At 39.4% G+C, this 20,269-nt stretch overlaps 1 protein-coding gene across 6 annotated transcripts; it reads left to right on the top strand.

Annotated features, from left to right (window-relative positions):
- The first annotated feature begins 1,195 nt into the window (after positions 1-1,195).
- LOC138105921 (epidermal retinol dehydrogenase 2-like) lies at positions 1,196-10,701 on the top strand. 6 transcript variants are annotated; one of them, XM_069005972.1, is made up of 7 exons: positions 1,196-1,277; positions 2,000-2,402; positions 5,752-5,883; positions 7,341-7,440; positions 8,507-8,651; positions 9,607-9,729; positions 10,221-10,701. In XM_069005972.1, exons 2-7 carry the CDS (start codon positions 2,076-2,078, stop codon positions 10,312-10,314), a joined length of 921 nt encoding a protein of 306 aa, XP_068862073.1. In that variant the 5' UTR covers positions 1,196-1,277; positions 2,000-2,075; the 3' UTR covers positions 10,315-10,701. The 6 variants fall into 6 exon arrangements, with proteins under 6 accessions (XP_068862073.1, XP_068862076.1, XP_068862078.1 ...); XM_069005975.1 differs by having other exon boundaries at positions 1,248-1,277; positions 2,049-2,402; XM_069005977.1 differs by lacking the exon at positions 1,196-1,277 and adding an exon at positions 1,415-1,435 and having other exon boundaries at positions 2,049-2,402.
- Positions 10,702-20,269: the final 9,568 nt, after the last annotated feature.

Below are 20,269 nucleotides of genomic sequence, written 5' to 3'. Positions count from 1 at the left end.
CAAGTAGAAATTCATTGCTGAATCATTTCAGCTTCCCCTCACCATAATCTGCTGCTTTTGCCATGTCATTACCTATTGCAACATGGGACACCGGGAGTTAGGATACCCACCTATTTTGCATTTCTTGGCACCTTGTTTGGAACCACAGCTCATTGAGGCTTTGAGATCCGCCTTCATCCTCAGTGGGGCTATTTCAGCTTCCCCTTTTGCTGGCACCTAAATAGAATATTCAACAGTTAACTGTGCATGGAAACATATCCCTTCCATACAACTGTTCACACTGACAGCATACCATTTTCCACCATATTTCCTGGTGTAAATTACATCAAATTTTGTCAACTATCATTTATCTCAGCTTAACAGAAAAATATCTCATGGATCCCCATAAACTGTAGTCTGAATAGTGTATACAACATGGATATGTACATCAGAGCACACTGTGAATATATTCCATTTTTTTCCTTCTATGACTTGCCAATAAACAAGACCTCTAGTGTTACTTTTTTGAGATGCAAAGCACAGCAAATAAGTAGTGTTCTCTTCACTGCCTTTTTACATAAACTGCTCGTGGACAATCTCATGGTGATTGAGACAAGCTGATGTCACAGGAGAAGCACATTCTTACAGACCTGTGTGTGGCTTTCTATTCAAACTTGGGAAAAAATATGAATGATACTGTGGTGCAGGATTGTAGTTTTAGAGTTGGATAATGCATGTATGGGAAACTGAGGACCCACAAATGCTATTTTAAAGGTGTGATATAATAATAGGGGTGTTCGCTGTTTTAGGGGGCACATTTAGTATCATTATCTGCCTTTTTGGTCCCACCCTGGCAAGCTGGAGAGCAGTCATTTATTATATAAATTTAGAAGTGTTTAACTTTGTACCTCCAGCGAGGCAGCAGCAGAGCGAGGAGAGAGCACTTGCTCTCCGAGCCCTCGGCCGGGTGGGATGGAGCCTGCGGGCCGGCCGGGCGCAGGAGGCCACTGACGTGGCAGCAGCAGCAGGAGCAGCGGGATGTCCCGACGTGGGAGAGGGCGCTGCCACCCAACAGGTGCCCTCGGGAAGCCGCCCAGGCTTGGTGCTCCGTGCCGCCGGCATCCCGCACCCGCCCGGCCGGGAAGCGCCGCCTGCCCGGCCCCGCACCTCGCACCTCCCCGGGCCGCCCCCGCACGGGGCCAAGCCCTGGGGGCGGGCAGGGCAGGGCAGGGCAGGGCAGGGCCGGGCCACTCCTGGTCCCGGCGGGCGGGCAGGTGCGGGACAGTCGGGAGCCCGCGGTGAGTGCGGGGGAGCGGTCGCGGGGAGGGGGCGAGGATGTGACTGCTGGGCAAGGCCGGGAGGGGCCAAGGGGCCGCGGCCGCGGGGGAACGGCACGGCACGGCACGGCACGGCACGGCACGGCACGGCACGGCACGGCACGAGTCCAACCCGCCGGGTCGGTGTGCGCGCTTCTTCTGCTGTCCCGTCTCAAGCACTGTAAAGGGAGCGGTGCTGCCTAATGTAGGTTGAAGACCAAGGCTCATAAGTGCCAGGGCCGGGGCTTCCCGTGTGGCTGGTCAATTGCCGGCAAGTGGGATTTACGTGGTGTGATTTCGGCGGCACGGCACTGGAAAATACTCGCGGTGTGGGAACGTTCCGATTGCCTGCCTTCCGAAACAGGTCATGTTTCCCGCTAAGGAGGACACCTTCCTTCCTAAGGTTGATATCGCACCAGTTCAGTACTTTTTTGTTCAGCTAACATCACCGGGCTGTGACAACAAAGTGCTCTACAGCTATTGCTGCAACATACCTGCCTAGAAGGTATGTTACTAAACCTTTTTAAAAACAGAGTTGGAAGCGGAGGAACCCGGGATGAAACAGCCCATAGCACCTAGAGGAAGACATTGGCTTTAATCTGACTTGTAAGGCAGCTTTCACAAAACAAGTCTTTAATAATGTATTTTGCACCCACAGAGAACACGGGGAAAGAACTTGCTGTTTGAAATTTTCTTTCTTTCAGTCAATATCCCACTGTTGTAACGTATTGTGTTTCTGGGTTTGCACAACAGAAGAGTGGTGCTTGTACCTGAGAAATCATGTTCAACTTCAGAAGCATCCAGAAGTTACTACAGTACCTGAAATTTTTAATTTTTTTACTCATCGAGAACACCTTCTGTATATTTCCTCTACGCAAAAAAAGTTTTGCTGGTGAAATAGTACTTATTACTGGGTCTGCAAATGGGATTGGAAGGCAGGTTGCCTTAAAATTTGCTCCTTTGGGAGTAACCTTGGTTCTTTGGGACATTGATGATGAAGGTAACAAAGAAACAAGCAGATTAGCCCAACAAAATGGAGCCAACCGGGTGTTTGTCTACCATTGTGACTGCAGCAGTAGGGAGGATGTCTATGAACAGGCAGACAAGGTAAGATCTGCGTTTTTGCTTCTTTTTAATAGAATATCCTACTGATTTTATTGCTTTTTAAGAAAACATACTATTTCCTAGAAGGAAGCAATCCTGAAGGACAATGTCTTTCTCCTTTTGAAAAGTAGTTTCTAGATGGAACTTAAACTATGGTTGCAACAAAGTAACTGGGTTTAATCAGTTCCATTGAGATTTATCCATTTCTAGTCTTCATTGTGAGATCGCAAAATTTAGACTAAGAGTATGGTAAAGCATGCAGCAGAGATTATCTCCATATATTATCTTATGTAGGCTTTAAAGGTCCTTTAAGATATCAATACATAATTTTAAAAGAACAGAACAGTCAGTGGATATTGTACAAGGGGGATTCTTTCCTTTGCCTATTTGTTAAGGAAACCATATTTCTTTAAGGTGATATGGGATGTAATGTTTTCAGAAATGTCATTCGGATGTGGCTGATCTCCAGCCAAATTGATGATTCCGCTTCAGTTCATTTTTTGATCAATACAGCTGGAAAATAAGATAGAGAAGAGCTCCATTTTCAATGAAACTCTTCTGCTGTGCTGACCTATGCTTTGTAAACTATTATTTTATTGTCATAGCTCAGAAATTGGACATTGAATTAATATTATTAATTTTCACTTTTCCTTAAGCTGCCTGAAAATGCTTCTCAGTGTAACTTCACTTATAATCAGTTAGCCACTCTGCCACTTCATCCAAGTGTAAACTTTTGTTAAATTCTCAATGTACACACTTATATACATGACTCACAAGTCACATCTTTGACATTCTGTGTCCGAAGGCATACATCAGAGAAGTTAGCTAAATTATTTCATGATGCAAATGCTGATAGATTGTTTCAGAAGACTTGGAATGTCACATTAATTTTCCATGAGTTGTGAGTGGAAAGGTGGGGACGTGGTGAGTCTCGGCTCTTTGGTTTGTAGTTGTTGCTTTTAGTTTTAACCAAATCAGGTTAAGTCTTTCTGAGCGAGGTTATGAAGGTTTGGAACACTTTTTTTCCTCAAGAAATGTTCTTGAGGAAAAGTCCATCTAAAAGGTAAGTTGGATTCAGGATCTGTAAGTATCTGGAACTGCAATTCTCATGCTTGCAACCAGCAAGGCATTCTTTTACCCACACTCATAAGTAGCACGTGGGGCACAGCTTGCTAACACTGTAGAGAAAAAAATTCCACTTGGGGCCATCAGTGCTAGATGTTAAGAACCACAGGTGGTATCTCGGTATTACTTGGGCAGTAATCAGGACATATTTATTGTACCATAATAGTATGTCTGCAGACATGAGCAAGGTGTTGAGTGTTCTGTGCTGTGCTGACACAATACACATTATTCGAGGAGGATGATCTTTGCCAGGGGCTTGGTCAGTACAGATGATGCCACTCCGTCACCTGTGTGAGCCATTGATAATGATGCAAAAATTCTGGGCCAGCAATCTTAATATCTATTATCACTTTACAGTGAGATGAAATTTCTGTCTGAGCAACTTGGGGGCAGTACTTCAAATGTGACATTTGATCTTTATTTGGAATGATAGTATAAATCAAACAGCAATTTTTCTTGACATTTCCTTTTGCAAGTACAAAAATCCCCACTTATCTTAGAATTTACCAAGATCAAATATCTTTAAAAAAAATACCATTTTAAATTGGCATTAAACCCCTATTCCCATAAATACTATCTGTTCCTTGCAAAGACATGCACCAAAACGACTAATTCAAGCTTATGTAGTTAATTTCTTTGTTGGACTTCATTGTCCATACTGAACATTTTGAAATTATTTTTTTGCTCGCATTTTAGCAGAGTCTCAACAGGTTTGTTTTGTGCCCTCAGGTAATTTTCATTTTCTAAACACATTAGCCAAATCAGCCACAGGACTCCAACCTGCGGAATTTGCTGTGCCCACACCAGCAAACACTGTTCTGAAGTGCACAGACTGACCTGCCAACAGAAACTTAAAGAACAGTTTAAAATTTAAAAATTGCTGTTACTGTGTCAAATTATTGTTAACAACACCAACATATTCACAGATATTTGCATGTATTGTTCAGTCATGGAGGAGACAGAAATTTTCTTGGAGAGTTTTTCAACTATGGGCCTCCTCTACTCTTGGAAATTAATCCACAAATTTTTTATTGGTAGTAAGAAAAGTCTTGAGCTTGGACACAGAAGAGAAAGCAATAGCAAGAAAATTAAATTAATTGTTTGGTATACTCACTGCAGAAAAACCTAAGTATCCCATAATGTAAGTTTAGTTTCTTTCTAGTAAACAAAAGAGACCATTGAAGTCCCTAAAGAAGAGGTTTTAGAACAAACTGGTCAAGTGAACAGCAACTAATTTTCAGGAACAAGCAATGTCCACCTGGGAATTCTGAAGGAAATCAGACATGAATCTGATGGCCTATAAATGCAGGATGTGTGTTTTACTATAACAGATGATCAAGGAACAAAGTATAGAAAATATGCCAGTCTTAAGGGGCATTTGAGAGCACAAAAACAGACTATGAACCTGACTTACAGAAAACTGATAGAAATTACATTAACACAAGAATTAACAGACACCTAAAAATTTTTTTTGAGACCCCAGATAACCATCCACCTCTAGCTGATTCTTCATGCTGTAAGTAAATCTTGGCCATCTGCTTTGATATAAATCCGAATCATGGCACAAAATCTTATGAAAGCAAATGCAAATGGAGCTAATGGAAATTTTATCTATCTATTTCATGGTAGATGCTTTTGTACTCAGAGCGTTGGTAACCCTCAGTTCTCTGAGCTGAATTCTTTCCAGTTTAGTAAAAATTATACGGAAAGGGGGTTGAGCAGGCTTGGCAGAGGAATGCAGGTTCTCACAATACTAAAAACAGGGGACTAGGAATGTTCTGATTGCAGTTAAAGTGTGCTCACAGTGCACACTAAAGCTTTGTCAATTTTTAACTTAGTTTTTTGTGGAAGCCAAAAGTATTCTGGAGTTCAGGGAGAAATTAGACAAATTTGGGGAGTGAGGCAGGGTGGAGAATCACTAGGATATATTAAACACATCTATATATGATACCTTATACCTCTCAAAAGATCCTAAGTTGTAGCATGGGGAAATTGAGTACACTGGAGACCTTAGAGCCCAGGTCCTTTATTCATTGCTTTCCACCATGAGACAAGGGCTAGGGGGCTTAGATGGATCTTTGATCTGATGCATTACAACAGTTCTTACATACTTATGTTTTCATGCACACCAGTTATTGCAAATATTACTAAATGTTTCCATAAATTAAGCACAAGAGGCAGTGATACCTTCTAAAGCTTTCTCTTTGTCCTTTTTCTTTTTATTCAGGTTAGAAAAGAAGTTGGGGATGTTACTATTCTAATCAATAATGCTGGCAGAGCTCTTACGAAAAAGTTCTGTGAGCTTACAGATGAAGATTTTGAAAAGACCCTGAGACTCAACTTTTTTTCTCAAGTCTGGGTAAAGTTTTTGTGGCTTTTTTACTACTGAACGACCAAAAGGTACAGACAAGTATTCTGGTGTGAAAATCATGATGATGGCATCTACCTTAAAAACTCAGCTTGGAATAGGAATGTGAAGGACCCTGGTTGGGGAATATATGTTGTCATAATCATCCTGTAATTGAAGACACACCACACTGACAGTCTCCCCAGGATGTCTCAGTAATGTTAACACAAACCTGCCTGGGCACTCTGGTAAATCAAAGTCTGTGCAACTGTATCGTGAAACATGCCCTGCCTGTGACAGCTGCGGCTGAAGGTAGTGCTGACATGATGGCATGTGACTTCCCCGCTCCTCATGTTTCCTGGCATCAGAAGGCTTTGCCTAAGAGACTTGCAGCATTCAGGGAGACATGACCATGGTTTACTGGCAGTGTTATGTTTAGAGTTCAACTCCATGATCTTAAAGGTCTTTTCCAGCCTAAATGATTCCATGATTTTATGCTGCACATGTTGATGTCAGTCTTCAGGCTGTGCTTTCATTCCTAGTCACCATCTGACTAAAGAACATATCTAGCCAGTAAGAATTTGTTCTGTTTTCTTACCTCTGAATGAATTTGCAGTTATTTGTGGTCTCAGCACACTTTAGGAGGAGGGCTTTTTTGTGAGAGAGTGTTACTATTGCTACTTGTGTTACTACTCTTGCACTTTTTGTTTACATGCCTGAGTGAACAGCCTGCATCAGGGAACAATATAGCATTGCAACTCCTTTGTCAAAAGGCAGCTCTCAATGGAAAATCATTGCAGATAGAAGTCCTCTAAGTATTCCCCAGCCACACTGCATCATTCTTCCAAATACTTGAAGAAAACTTACTGGGAGAGGTGTTCCTCCTGACAGGTCTGAATAAACACAGGGCAGGAGGATAGTGATGTATTAGGCATTCACATATGGAGTCTAATAGGATTACTCAGCTATTGAAAAAAAATTGTTACTGCTCTTGTCTGTTTTTCTTATCTTCCCCTTCATCAAACACCAGCACTCTTCCCAGTTAGTATCACCCACAGTGGTGTCCTGGAGTGCTGCAATTGTCAGGCAGTTCAGCTTGATACAAAAAGGGCCCACAGACAGCTGAACTCTCCTTAATGTGTTGACTTCTAGCTCCCTCTTGTGTACCGAACCTTTGGCAATAGTTTCAGATAGACAAATCATGAGGAACCAGGAAGCAGAGAAAACACAAACTTTGCTGCTTTTAATAAGATGTTTTAATACTGTTAGATGTTCAGACAGAGGGAACTTCTAGGAAGTGCTGTCTCTCATTTAAAAACCATTACAGAGATAAAAGGTCAGTTGTGCTTCTTGTATATTGAAGGCCCAGAAAACAAGCCAGGTTGTACAGCATAATTTTGGAATGAAACATTTTTGTTATGCCTATTTATAAAGGGGATTTTTAAATAAATATATTTATGTTCTTTTAGACTTGCAAGGCCTTTCTTCCAGCCATGGTGGCCTGTAACCGTGGGCAACTGGTTAGCACAGCCAGTGCAGCTGGATTACTGGGACTCTACAGGGCGTCAGGTAAGTATTGTCAACTGCCATTACAAATTAGATCTACACACTAATCACTTTTCTTGGACCCTACTATCGAGGGCTCATAATTGGTATTGATAATACAAGTCGTGATCAGCTTTCACCATATAATTAAGGCTTATGGGAGTGGGCCTGCCCATCCATGCATTATAATCATTTACACCTTAGAGATGTATTTTTAGGCTGTGTGGTTCCCTCATTCACTGTGGGTGAATTCCTGAAGAATAGCAAACTACCTCTTATGCCCGTCTTTGAAGTTAGTCTTTTAGCAAAATTGGATTTCATTGTATGTAACAACTATTTTCACACACATTTGAAAAAGTTTTAGGAAATGCTGTGTAAGGCAGTATATTAAAATAGTTTCTAACAATTGGAAAATTGTAGAATAATTTGTGTTGGAAGCAATCTCTGAAGGTCGCTTGGTCCATATCCGCCCCCAAAAACCAGGCCCAGCTTAGATCAGGTTGCACAGGGCTGTGTGAGGGCAAGTGTTGATCATCTCCAAGTATGGAGTCCCATACATTCATGAAACAATAAAAATCATACAAGATTCAGTCTTCCTGGACAAACAAAATGGTGTTGCAGTTGCAGGGCAAATCAGAAGTAATAGGCTGAAACAGCATTTATAAGTAGGGTATTTATATTCTACCACTAGAAATAGTTCTTTCTGAAATGTAACCTGTGATATTAAAAGTTGAAGACATTCTGAACTGAAAGAATGCCTGGTTTGTATAAGAGTATCTGGAAATGTACAGCAAATGCTGAATAAGCTCATCTTCCTATAATTCTCCATAGTGCACTAAAAAAAAAAAAAAACCAACCTCCTCTGAAAGGATTAATTTTATCCTTAGGCAATTGTGTATTATTCGTGGGAAGAGCCAATAATCTCCAGTTAGCATCACCAATATGCTTAAAACACTAGTTACAAGACTGCTAATGACAGAATTAAATAATATTGTGGCTTAAATTGTATTACCAAGAATTTGATTCTGTATATCACTTTTACTGTGGTACTTTCGACATTTTGGATATTTCTTCTTTCTTCACTTTTTAGATTATTGTGCAAGTAAGAGTGCAGTCATTGGAATGATGGAAGCCATAAGTTCAGAATTGTATCATGGAGGAAAGCGTGGCATTAAAATCAAAATCATTTGTCCTTATTTTATTAGTACTAGGTTAAGTAAAGGCTTCAAAAGCAAGTAAGTAAAACTTAGATTTGTACTATTTCATATGTAAAAAAATCACCACTCACCAGGTATATCATATACAGTTTTTGGTTCATTGATTTGATTTTCAATTCAGTATTTTTGCCCTATTGGCACAAAAAAACACGTCTTTTGACATAAAGAAATGTAAGTGTTGTATACAGTTAATAACAGGGACTGTGTAATAACCTCACAGTCAAGAAACAGGGATGCACAGCAGTATTTAAGGATTAATGGAACCTTATTTGTCAAGAGAGTGGGAACTGAGGATATTCTCTGTCCCAAGTAAGTAATCTTACAGTGTAATTACAGTTATGGCTGTCGGGATACCCATGACCTGTCCTTATTAATTGTGCCCCACTGTCTGTACTGGCAGGTACTGTACTTCTGAGTGAGAATGGCTGTGGTGATGGTGTCTGGTGCGTGGCTCTGTGGCTGCAGTGATGGGAGAGGCTGCAAGCTCTGAATGAGCAGTTGCAGGAGTGCAGGACCAGTGATCTTGGTTTCTCAGTGCTCTGCTCCTGCTTGCACCATCCATCATCGTGCAGCAGTGTATGTGTGCAGAGCAGAGCCCTTCTCCTGGCTGGTGGCAAGCCTGGTCCTGTTTAGCTGTCACCTCAGCATTTACAGCAGAAAAGGATTGCTGGAGAGCAATGATGCATAGAATAGCATATGGTATGGCTAAGCTTGGAAGTTTCCAAAGCTGGAATTACTGTGGGCATCAATTTCATTGTGGTCATCTTACAAAAAAGTCATTAAATTCACAACATCACCAAAGTGCTTTCAATTTATTTTGATGATAGCAGAAGGAAAAAGGTTTGGAGATGCCTTTCCAAGAATACTTGAGGGGAAGGGGGAAAATGCATAAATTTTTAAATTATGTATGTGTGTGTATTTACCTCAAAAGTAAAGTTTCATCATTCCATAACCCTTTTTTCTTGTTTTACAGAAAACCCTGTTTGCTTCCTGTTTATGATCCAGAGTATGCAGCCAGCAGGATCGTGGATGCAATTAAAAAGGAAAAATTTTATTTAATCATGCCTCCAGCTGTATACTTACTTGGTCTGAAAATGTGAGCATGTGATTTGACTTCTAGCATTACCTTCTTTCCTTTGTCATATGCCTGTAAAATCAGTTTAGTCAAACCAGTCCTTTAGTTAATATTCCTGCAGTCAATTCAGTTATATTTACCCAATTTTAAAGAAACAGTGGGTTTGATTTTTTAATAATTTAGGTGAATAACATTCCTCTGGCCCCTTCTGTGTCTAATAAATGTCTTAAACTGCAGTTCAGTATAGAAATTTCAAAACTTTTCCAAAGACAGTACACTGTGAGCAATGCCTGGTCTGCTTCCAGTCCCTGCCACCACTGCAGGCTGGGCTTTCACAAAATGTCTTGGTCTGTCATTTGTTTTCCCCATTTATAACATTGAAGTGCCAAAAATGCTATTGCCAGACATTAGAAGTATTGAGCACATATAATGTATTTGTGATTTCTTTATTTATAGAATACTTTTTTCTTAAAAAAAAAAAAAATAGGCTAACTTGAAGTTTGTCTCATCAGTTTCCTTCCTAGAAAAGTGGTGCTATTCCTCGAGTCTTACATTAAGTTCCCTGAGAGCATGGAAGAAGCCTTCGGTGAGAAGAAAAAGGATTGAAACCAAAAGTATTTTGAAGACCTCAAGTGCCATCTAATTGAACATTTTCAGTAAAAAAAAACATGTTAAATCATGTATACTTCTTGACAAAAAATTTATTTCTTGTATGCTATTTTACATTGGTCAGCATGCCATTTAATTCTTCACAACTGTCTTTTATGTTTTGCAATTTTCTGAGTAACTTTTGAAAAATCACTAACATTTAAAATTACATAGGCATTATGTTGAGTAACCAAGCAACAACTTTGCATGGACTGTACTGTTTTCAGACTGAAACTTCAATGAGGTAGCCTAAAACCACTGATTTTTAGTCACGACCCAGTCTCTTATTTCATGGTGTCTTGCTGCTTTTGTCGAGGTCTCAATAAAAGTCCGTAAATCCAGGAACAGATGTTTGACTTCATGTCACACTGTCAAATTTACACAGACTGTTTTGCTTCCAGAACGAAACTTAAATGAGGTATCCTGTCTGTTACTGTGGAACACAATTCAGTAGTTAATCATGGGAGAAAGAATATAGACAGGAGGAATACCTCATGTATTCTTGGAAAATCATGGGTGAAATATCTCCTTATATTTGGAGGAGTAACACCCATGTTCTTCAACTGTTTTTAAATGAAATTATAATCTTAAGGTCCTAGAGAACAAAAATACTCCCCTATAGCAGAAGTTCAGAGATTTGTTACACAAAATATGTGCTGGAACTTAATTGATAGAAATCAATCCTCATGTAAATTTTCAGAAAATGCTAACTTAAAATGTTCATAATTCCCTTAATTTAAAAACAAATAAACTGCATAGCAGAATAGTGACTCTACAAAGCCTAGTTTATTAAACTCTAAGGAATTACAGAGAACATTTAACAGTCATCTATTGACCACGTTTGCCATCATAATTCAATTGCACTTAACTAAACACACGCTTACGAGCACCCAGATACAAATACTTATAAGAGTGCACAGCATTTCCAAAGTATGCATGCATTCAATAAAATCTTTCATGTACCTGTAGATAATACAGGGAAAATTTTAGCTGGCAGAAGGAGAAAGCTCTCTGAAATTTGGCTCTTCAGAAAGCAAGGTTTATTGATTTATATTTTTTAAAACTCTCTAGCTGATGAGTAATTAAATATTATTTTCTTCCTATTAATGAGACTGTAAAGTCTAAATTGCTTCCTGCAAATACCAATCATTTTCTCAATTGCAGGCAAATATGTTGAGTATTGGGATTCCCTTATTCAATATGAATGTTACAATTTGGCTCAAGATCTATGATCATTTTTAAGTATGATTACAGGAGTCAATGCAAATTGACGTGACATTATATTTTGTGAATGTATTGTGGGCCTGAATATCTTAGTGCATAATTTCATTGCTGGTTCTGCAGATCTTAAGAACAGAGCTCTGAGGTGAGAAAAATGTATTTAAAAATGATTTGTGAAATGAGACTCCCACTTGAAGTAGTGTCACCTGCTAGTGACATTAATATATGGTGGACTATCCATCATTTAAATGTCCAAGGTTTCAGGATGAAATATTTGCAGGCAAGGAGCTCACTGTAAGGGCTCTCTTTTCAGGATCCTTTTCTTATTTTCAGTTTCTTTAACTATAGTATATCAACCTTACCACCTACATCTGCAGTTATAAGTTCACCAATTATATAGGCAGGACATGAATAGATTAAGAATAATATAAAGGAAATAAGACCCTATTTTCTAAGCTATATTTCACCTATTCTTCACAGCCACCCTGAAAAACTTTATTCTGTATTGCTGCAACCTCAGCCAAGGGCACTTTTGGCTCCATATTTATTCTTTTCAGGCTAATCTGCTTGTCTCAAGAAGGAATTTGTAAAGCTTATACTTTCTAAGTCTCACAGTGATCTGTTAGATCTTCTTATCAGTCCTAGAAGTCAGTAACTCATTCTTTTCCATGAAAATACCAGGAAAATAGTTTCAGGTTTTGGAATTGGTTAGTAGTGGTGGTGTTTGGGGGGAGTAGTTTCTCTTTTTTGTACAGAAAAGAGGTGTGATAGATCCAGTAATACAGTTCTAAAACTGTAAGCCAAAACCTTCCTATTAAAGCTCAGAAGATGCATTTGGATGGTGTTCCTATTTTTTAATAGAAAATTATCTTCATATTTTGAAATGTAGTGTGCCATTTAAGAAGTATCTCAGAGTTATCAACAACTCCTGAGAAATGTATCCTTTCTTTCTTTGAGGCTTTCATCTTATTTGTAACTCCTCCAGGACAAAAACGTTTTTACAGGAGAAATTCTATTACTACAGAATCTGCAAATGAGACTGGAATACAGTTTATCTTAATTTTTCTCTTTTTTTCTCACTCCTTGTTCTCTGCAAAACTGATGAAGAAAGACCTGTGTTGCTGCACCAATAGTGAGATAATCTGTGATGTCGGTTTCTTGCTCTTGTTTTATGCCTATTGGTACAGCATACCTCTTCAGAGCACGTTTTTCTTATAAAGGAAGCTGTAGTACTGGGTATCTTATGAAGAACATTAATCGTATTCAAATTATAAGCATTTTGAGAAAGAAACATTTGAATGACTCTTGGTCACTTTGTAATCTAAATCTTTGACTAAACCTTAAGAGGCAAGGATATGGAACTTTGATTTCTCATGAATTTCATTCTCTGACAATACTTAGTTCCTTTTACTTCAGAAGTCAATGTTTCCACCCAAATTCATTATGTGTTCCCTATAAGTCATTATTACAGTTTCTCATATATGCTCAAGTTCTTCATTTATATATTTAAGCATGTAACAAAAGCCTCGAGACACTGAGGTGCAACTTGCAGCAAATCATAGAAACAACTGGATTTCCCAGAAATTCTGATAGCCTGTTCTGCTCTATCACCTGAACTGGCATTGCCCCACTAAATTTTAAAACATTCCCAAAAAACCCTCAATCTTTCTAAAGGCCTGATCCCTCTATTGAAGGATGGCTTTTATAGAACACACTCTAAGAATATCCAAAGCTAATTTGAGGCTAGGTTTATATACTAAAATGAAAAATGTATTTCCAAATCCTGCAATTGTTGAAGGCTTTTTTATGAGTAATTTGTATTTTCTCAGCCTCTGTCTAGAAAGATGTTTCGTTCACAGTTCCCACAGGTAATGGGACAATTGTGGAGGGATAGATTTGGCACTTCCAGTGCCAAATCAGGAAATTCCCTGTTTCTCTGTCACTACCTTTGACTTTGACCTTACTTGTACCCTGAGAAACACAAAAAATAGTGAAAGCTGCATAAACTGTGTATAAACGTACTGTCCGTGTTTTTCATAATTACTAGTCCTGGGAAAAGGAGACTTCATGCTTTTACAATTTTTCATGGTAACTAGAAAAATAATTTTCATCTCTTTACTTTTACACCTAGAGAAATGTTATTACTTTCTATATTCCCTGATGATTTTTAATATTTCATATAATTTAATGAGGAAGAAAGGCCTGAATCAATGCAAAGAGCCCAGTTATTAACAGATCAAAATTCTACATTGATTACTACTATGGATTTTTCTAGTTTCTTTCTGCAATCTCTTTCTACAATGTCTCTGTTCAATACTCTAGATTCTTTAGGATGTTACAGACTGCTAAAAAAAAAATGACTGTTTAATTTAAAAAATAACTAATCCAGCTCTAATTGCCTTCTACCATTGCTCAGAACTGTTGCTGAAGCCAAATAAATGGTCAGGTGGTCTTCCACATCATTAACTAATCTGAGCTGGCAGCAGTGCCTGAGGTAGCAGTGATTTAAAGCGTCACGAGGCATTGCTCAGTGCTTTCATAAACTCCACACGTCCCGGCTGTTCATCGATCAAGTGCACTGTGTTGGTGGAAGGGCCATTCTAGCAGCTGCTCAGTTGCTTCCTCCATTGCTTCTTTCTCAGAAATGTAATTAACACATGGAACATCAATAGTTCCAATATGCATTTTGACTGCATTTACACACCTAAAGATACTTTCTTTTCTGCAACAGAATGGGCTGGGTAGAGCTGGCTCAAGAGTCCATCGTGTTGTCTGTCTGCCTGGGATGATATGCTAGGAGGTAACCGGAAATAAGGATTTCCTACAGAACAGGAAAAGAAGCCAGAGAGTGTGATAGTCCTGAAAAGATCTTCGAAAGCCACTTAGAGTCTGACAGCACATGAATTAAAAGTAGGAAATCAGGCTAGACCTGATGTCTACTTCGTTATCTAAAGCCCTCATTATCTATAGCTTGTATTTCCCTGGGAGCTGAAGGAATTTCAGTGCCGTGACTGCTAAACTGGCAAATCTGAGAGTCCCCACGTAAGAGAAGACTGATGATTCTAAACATGCCTGCAAAAGTAGGAGATGAGAGACCATACTGTGGGACCATGCAGGAATGGAAATTAGAAGGAAATTGTTCCTCTTCAATATTTAAGCCATGTTACATAAGACTCTGCTTGCCTTACACACATCTGTTTACCACCTGGTAAACTGGTGGTGTTTATTTAATATACATAATTCTTTAATATATAATTTCATGGCAGCTGATTTTCTGTTTTGCAAAGATTTTACAATTACTTTCTAATCAATTATTTCCTCTCATTTGCATTTTTTACAACCTTCTTTCCAAAGAAGGAACATACTTTTACACGGAAGTTAGAAGCCACTGCAATAACTAAAGTAAGAATCAGGAAAATAAATACCACATCTTTATGTAAGGATCAAGAGGGAGCAGACAGAATTCCTACATAAGGAACAACCCCCATAATTTGAGAATTATGCTACACATGCCACAATGGAAAACCTAAATTACTTCAACCGCACATAATGGCAACGGATGCATTGTTGGGATAAATTCTCATCATGTATGCTTTAGAAATGAAAGGTGTTTCCATCTTGGAGATGGCATCATATCTAGTGACATTAATGATAACAACTAGTTCTAGTGATTTGTATTCCACATGCAAAATACCTTTAAAATAGCTCCTTCAATACTATTGCAACACAGATGCATTCAGATACTTCTTAACATAACCTGATAAAATATCTAAAAGGGAAGTACAGCAGGCTGCTATTAGAAGATTTTGATAATACTACACTTGCAGTATTGTGCTGCTCTTGTACTATTAATAGGAAATGTCCCCTTTCTATAGAAATACAAAAAAAGAAGCATTTAACATTAGCTGATACTGCATGCAAGAGACAGGTTGTACATGTTTAATTCTTAAGTGCATGAGCCTTTTCTTTGTCCTAGTATTTTTATGTTTCCAGCTTTTTGCTTCTGGTTTCTTTGCTTTCTTATTAGAAAAATATCCTTAGTATTTTTCATATGCAACTTTAAAATTGTCTCAGAGACAGTTCGGTCACTGAGAATCTTCCTTGAAGCTTTTTTATCATCCTTATTTCCCCCAAAAAATAAAATCAGAATTGATTGAAAGGCAGTTTGCCTTAAACTGAGACACAGCTGGAACTACCCTAGTGCTCTAGGTCACTGACAGAGAAAGCAAAAAGAGGAACTTAGGTTATCTGGAGAAAATGATGTGTAAGGAATGCTTGCCTACCAACAGCACTGCAGGAGTAAGGAGGAAGGCCACAAAGTAAAGACAGGATTTCTTGCTTATGTGTTGTTATTCATTAAAGGACTAAATTTTCCAAAATCTTGATTATTAAATTGTGACATTTGGGAAAGGGGATTAAACAAACAGGTCTGTGATCTTTTTCTAATTCAACCAGGAGGTTGTAAAAAACACTTAAGCTGTGTCTGTAATAAGTAGCTTGGAACCTACTTCACTTTAAGCTTGCCCATAAAACATATCAGCTACTTTGGTCAAAGATCTGAACTAGCTGTAAAAATTGAAGTTTTTCCCTTTGTCTGGCTGAGACTCGGAGCTTCCAAAGGGTACCAAGAAAGAAAAAGGAGCAGGAAACTTCTGGTTTTGTCCTTTATGTTTAATCAAATGTGTATGAGCAGCAGCAGTGCCTGGTATATTGTGGTTTCAGGGTGTGTCTAGGAACCAGGACAGTGTTGGGTTCTCACAGACTCTCAGCCTTGCTGCTGCCTTATGCCTGGCTGGCACAGCAAGGGTAAAGCTCTGCTTGTGGTGTTCACCAGAGCTACAGCACAAAGACCCAGCACACTCTGCCTTCACTTGGCTCTTCTACCACACTTCTCATCAGCTTTGCTGTCTGGCACCTAAATGTTACTAAAATCTAACAGCCAAACAATATTCCACTGACAGCAAAAATGAAAAGATCCATTTTCAAACTCTCGTGGCTTGTAAATGATGCCCATTTACGAGAGACAAAGACTTCAAAGACTCTTTCTTACAAGGAATACTTGTCTCCAGATATATTTATTTCAGCCTGTCACAGTCAGAGAGAACTAACCACTTGGCCTAAAACTGTAACTCACAACAAGAGCAATGAAAAGCAACAAAATAGAAAGCTAAATGGAAAAATATTTTTAGCACCTTTGCCAAATCAGTGCAAACTCTCAGGTGTGGGAGAGCATTTTTGTTTGCCTCCCTGGAATATGCTTTTAAGCAAAGTACAGCAAGGAATTACTGACATGAGTCACAGCTTTGGTAGAAAGAGCCAACAATTTGGGAGAAAGGGGATTTATCCTGAGTAGATATCGGCAGAATAAATTACATCTGTGATACCATCAACCTCCCGATTCCACACAAATGTGAGGGAAAAAAACACAGAAGTTTGCAGTCATTTTGATAAACATATATCAGAAAGGTATTGGATAACAATGTATCTCCAAACAATGCAATGCTTGGTAGAAATATTCTGTTGAAAAATGGCTATTTCACTAGTAATACACAAATCCATTTAAGCCAAAACTTTTCCTACAAGTCTGATAAATGCTTAGCTTATTGCTGGTCCACAGTTTACTTTTCCCATCCTGAATAAAAAGGAACCAAAGAAAGAGTAGGTGACTCAGACAAAGGAAAAGTGCGATAAAGTAGGCTGCCACCATTCTTAGCACAAACAGGACAGGCTAGTGCTTGGAAGCAAGGACAATTCCTTGGAAAAATAGTGCTTCACAATACTGAGAAAGGCAGCAAAGCTATCTTCCCTGTCATTAAAATTCTCTGACTGAACCAAAAGTGGGCAAAATACAAAGGGAGTTGGTCTTCTTTTTTTTTTTTTTTTTTTTTTACCAATCATTGTGAAACAGATTTAATTAATAAATTTTAAGTGCGTTTACAGCATTTTTCTAGATGTCCTATTTCTCCTCACAAAAAACCCCATGGAATAAACAATGCTAATTAAATATATTTTAATCTTTCCTAATTTTCACTTCTTAATAACATGATGTTGTTTGCTTTGCTTGCATATATGAACATCTTCCTTTTCATCACCAACTATCATGTAAGGGCCCTCCAGAGCCTAAACAGCAGAAGGAATACACCTGATGGTGCTTGTTTAAATTCAAAGTACATCACATAGAATTGCAGCACACTTTAAACTGATGACTGAACTGTGCAGCACTTCCTCATTTAAGCTAAAATGTATTCGCTCACCTGAATGATCCTGCAGCAGTAAGCAAGTGATCCATCGCATTTAATTTTACTTGTCTGGAGGTGAGGTGGCAGACCCAAACTATTCATTTCATTGCCTGATTGCTTTCTGAGAGCAGTAATTTATTTCCACCAGTAGATGAGGAAATTTGGATGGATTTCCTATCCTGAGATGTCCATTTAATTGTTTAAAAATGGGGTAAATGTGTTCTTAGTGATGTCAGCTCAGATATTTAGACATATAATATGCATCAGAAAAACCAACGGGAAGGATATAGCAAATTTATATCCAAGTTCAAACTGACATTAAAAATTATGTATATACTATAACTGTAACTATACATAATGCCAAAACATCACATTGCTGTTGATATGTTGAATTATTCTTTCTTTCTTCACTGCATAGATTAGCAATTACTATTAACTACTAAATTTGTACTGATTGGGCAAGCTGGAAACAATGGATTTTGAGCCAAGAGCAGCAGACAATTGAAACAATAGATATCATCCCTACAACTATTGAATTAGCAATAGGTGTTAAAATAAGTGTTTTAGGTAAAAACCTTCTTCTGGTAAAATCTACTTCACATCACTCATTCCCCATGGGGATCAATGTGGAGTGAAAGGCTTTTATGCTTTAGAGGATATTATCCTCCAAAATGCTACTGAGGTTAAGAATGAGTACTTCTCATTTCTAAAGCAGCTTTAGTGAATGTGGTCTTGGCTAAAAGGTTTGCCTCCCCTTTCTTAATCACAGCTTCAGAAAGGAAACTTTGTTGTGAAACACACTGATGTAGACATGAAGTTTGAGTTCAAATTCTGATTTTTTTAATCTCTTAATTATCACACAAATTTCCAGGGCATCTCATAAGATTTTATGTTAATTAGAAATGCTGAGTTTCACATCTGAAAACTAAGATGCTATATAACAGAACATTAAGGCTCTTGTATAGGCAAACAAGGTAGGCTTAAAAGGGAGGGACAACTAGGAAGAGTGAAGAGTTGATTTCCAGAGTGGAGGTGGGCTGTTTAGGAAACCCCAGAGAAACCTGTTCTGAGGGCTGTGCTCATTTCATGCATTTGTTACTGATCTGGAATAGAGGACAAAGTAACACAAGATGTCATCTGATGATATTAAGCATATTAAGGACATTTTAATCATTTATTTTGCTCTTTTCTTCATTTGGTACCTTTGTGTCCCAGGCATCCCCAGTGCAGATGTACTAGTTAGCTCCAACTAAACTAAGGCAAACCTCAGTTTCGTTTTTTTTCCCCAAATGAAAACTGGTCAACATTTTCAGGTTAGTTCACAGAAGGCATGACTCTCTGGGGATGGTGAACTGCACTGTGGCCAGAATATAGGAGAAAAGAGAAACCAAATGACCCATTACAGCTCTGAAAGGGAGGTACATAGGCAAGGGGGAAAGGTGTCATGGTCCCTGTGAGCCTGGCACTTGGACACAGACATAACTCAGTTTTAGGTACCAACAGGTACATTAATCTTCAGAGCACACTCTGGCACAATGGTATTGGCAGTAACTCCCATCGCACACACATAGATTACTTCATGTGGGAAAAGACCTGTAAGATCATTGAGTCCAACTTCTAACCCAGCACCGCCAAGTCCACCACTAAACAATGTCCCCAAGTGCCACATGTACACGTCTTTTAAATACATCCAGGGAGATGGTGATTCCACCACTTCTCTGGGAAGCTTGACTACTTCAGAGAAGAACTTTTTCCTAACCTACGGTCTAAACCTCCCCTGGCACAACTTGCGGCCGTTTCCTCTTGTCCCTGGTTTCTCTCCCACACAGTACAGTTCTCGCTGTATTTTCCTTCAGCTCATCAGCTACTCCCGAAATTACGGAGGGCAGCAGAGACGACAGTTCTACACAAAATTAAACCTGTCGTACACCTGCCCCGTTCTCCCGTCGGTAGCGGGGCCGGGACGCCCCAGAGCGGGTGCCCGCCCGTGGCCCGCGCCCGGCGGGCTTGCGGCGGCCCGCAGGCGGCACCGGGCACTGCGGGGCTCCCGGCAGCCCCGGCACCCCCCTCTCGCCGCCTGCTGCTGGGGGTGACCTGCCCTGTGCCCCTCCGTGCCCGGGCTGCCGCGCCAGCCCTCCCTGCCTTCAGCACCGGGGGTCACTTTGAACTATGGACCCACGCATTCGTGGTATATTCATGGCTATTTAATTCTGTTAAACTGGCATTATCTGCACCAGGAACTTCACCTATTGATGAAACACCACATAAGCACTTAATCTTTTTTTTTTTTTTCCTCTAACATATAATTCTTAATTTGGAAAAGAAGAAGAAAAACCTTAGAAGCTTGCCAAACCGTAAGTGCACAGCCCTCGGCGGCAACACTGATTCCCTGGAGGAAGAAGAGGGCTGGTCCCGGGAGAGGGGAGGGCGGGACAAAGGCTGCGCTGTCGAGG

Source organism: Aphelocoma coerulescens, chromosome 2 (assembly GCF_041296385.1).
Source record: "Aphelocoma coerulescens isolate FSJ_1873_10779 chromosome 2, UR_Acoe_1.0, whole genome shotgun sequence".
Taxonomy (NCBI): domain Eukaryota; kingdom Metazoa; phylum Chordata; class Aves; order Passeriformes; family Corvidae; genus Aphelocoma; species Aphelocoma coerulescens.
The sequence above is the reverse complement of the archived record's forward strand: the minus strand, read 5'-3'. Positions and strand labels throughout refer to the sequence as shown.

What these genes read in the sequence shown, in the direction of transcription:
- LOC138105921 (XM_069005972.1), top strand. Translation starts at nt 2,076, where the DNA reads ATGTTCAACTTCAGAAGCATCCAGAAGTTACTACAGTACCTGAAATTT. An exon ending in TCTATGAACAGGCAGACAAG is followed by an intron (nt 2,403 to 5,751) that starts GTAAGATCTGCG and finishes CTTTTTATTCAG; the next exon opens with GTTAGAAAAGAAGTTGGGGA. An exon ending in TACTTACTTGGTCTGAAAAT is followed by an intron (nt 9,730 to 10,220) that starts GTGAGCATGTGA and finishes TTGTCTCATCAG; the next exon opens with TTTCCTTCCTAGAAAAGTGG.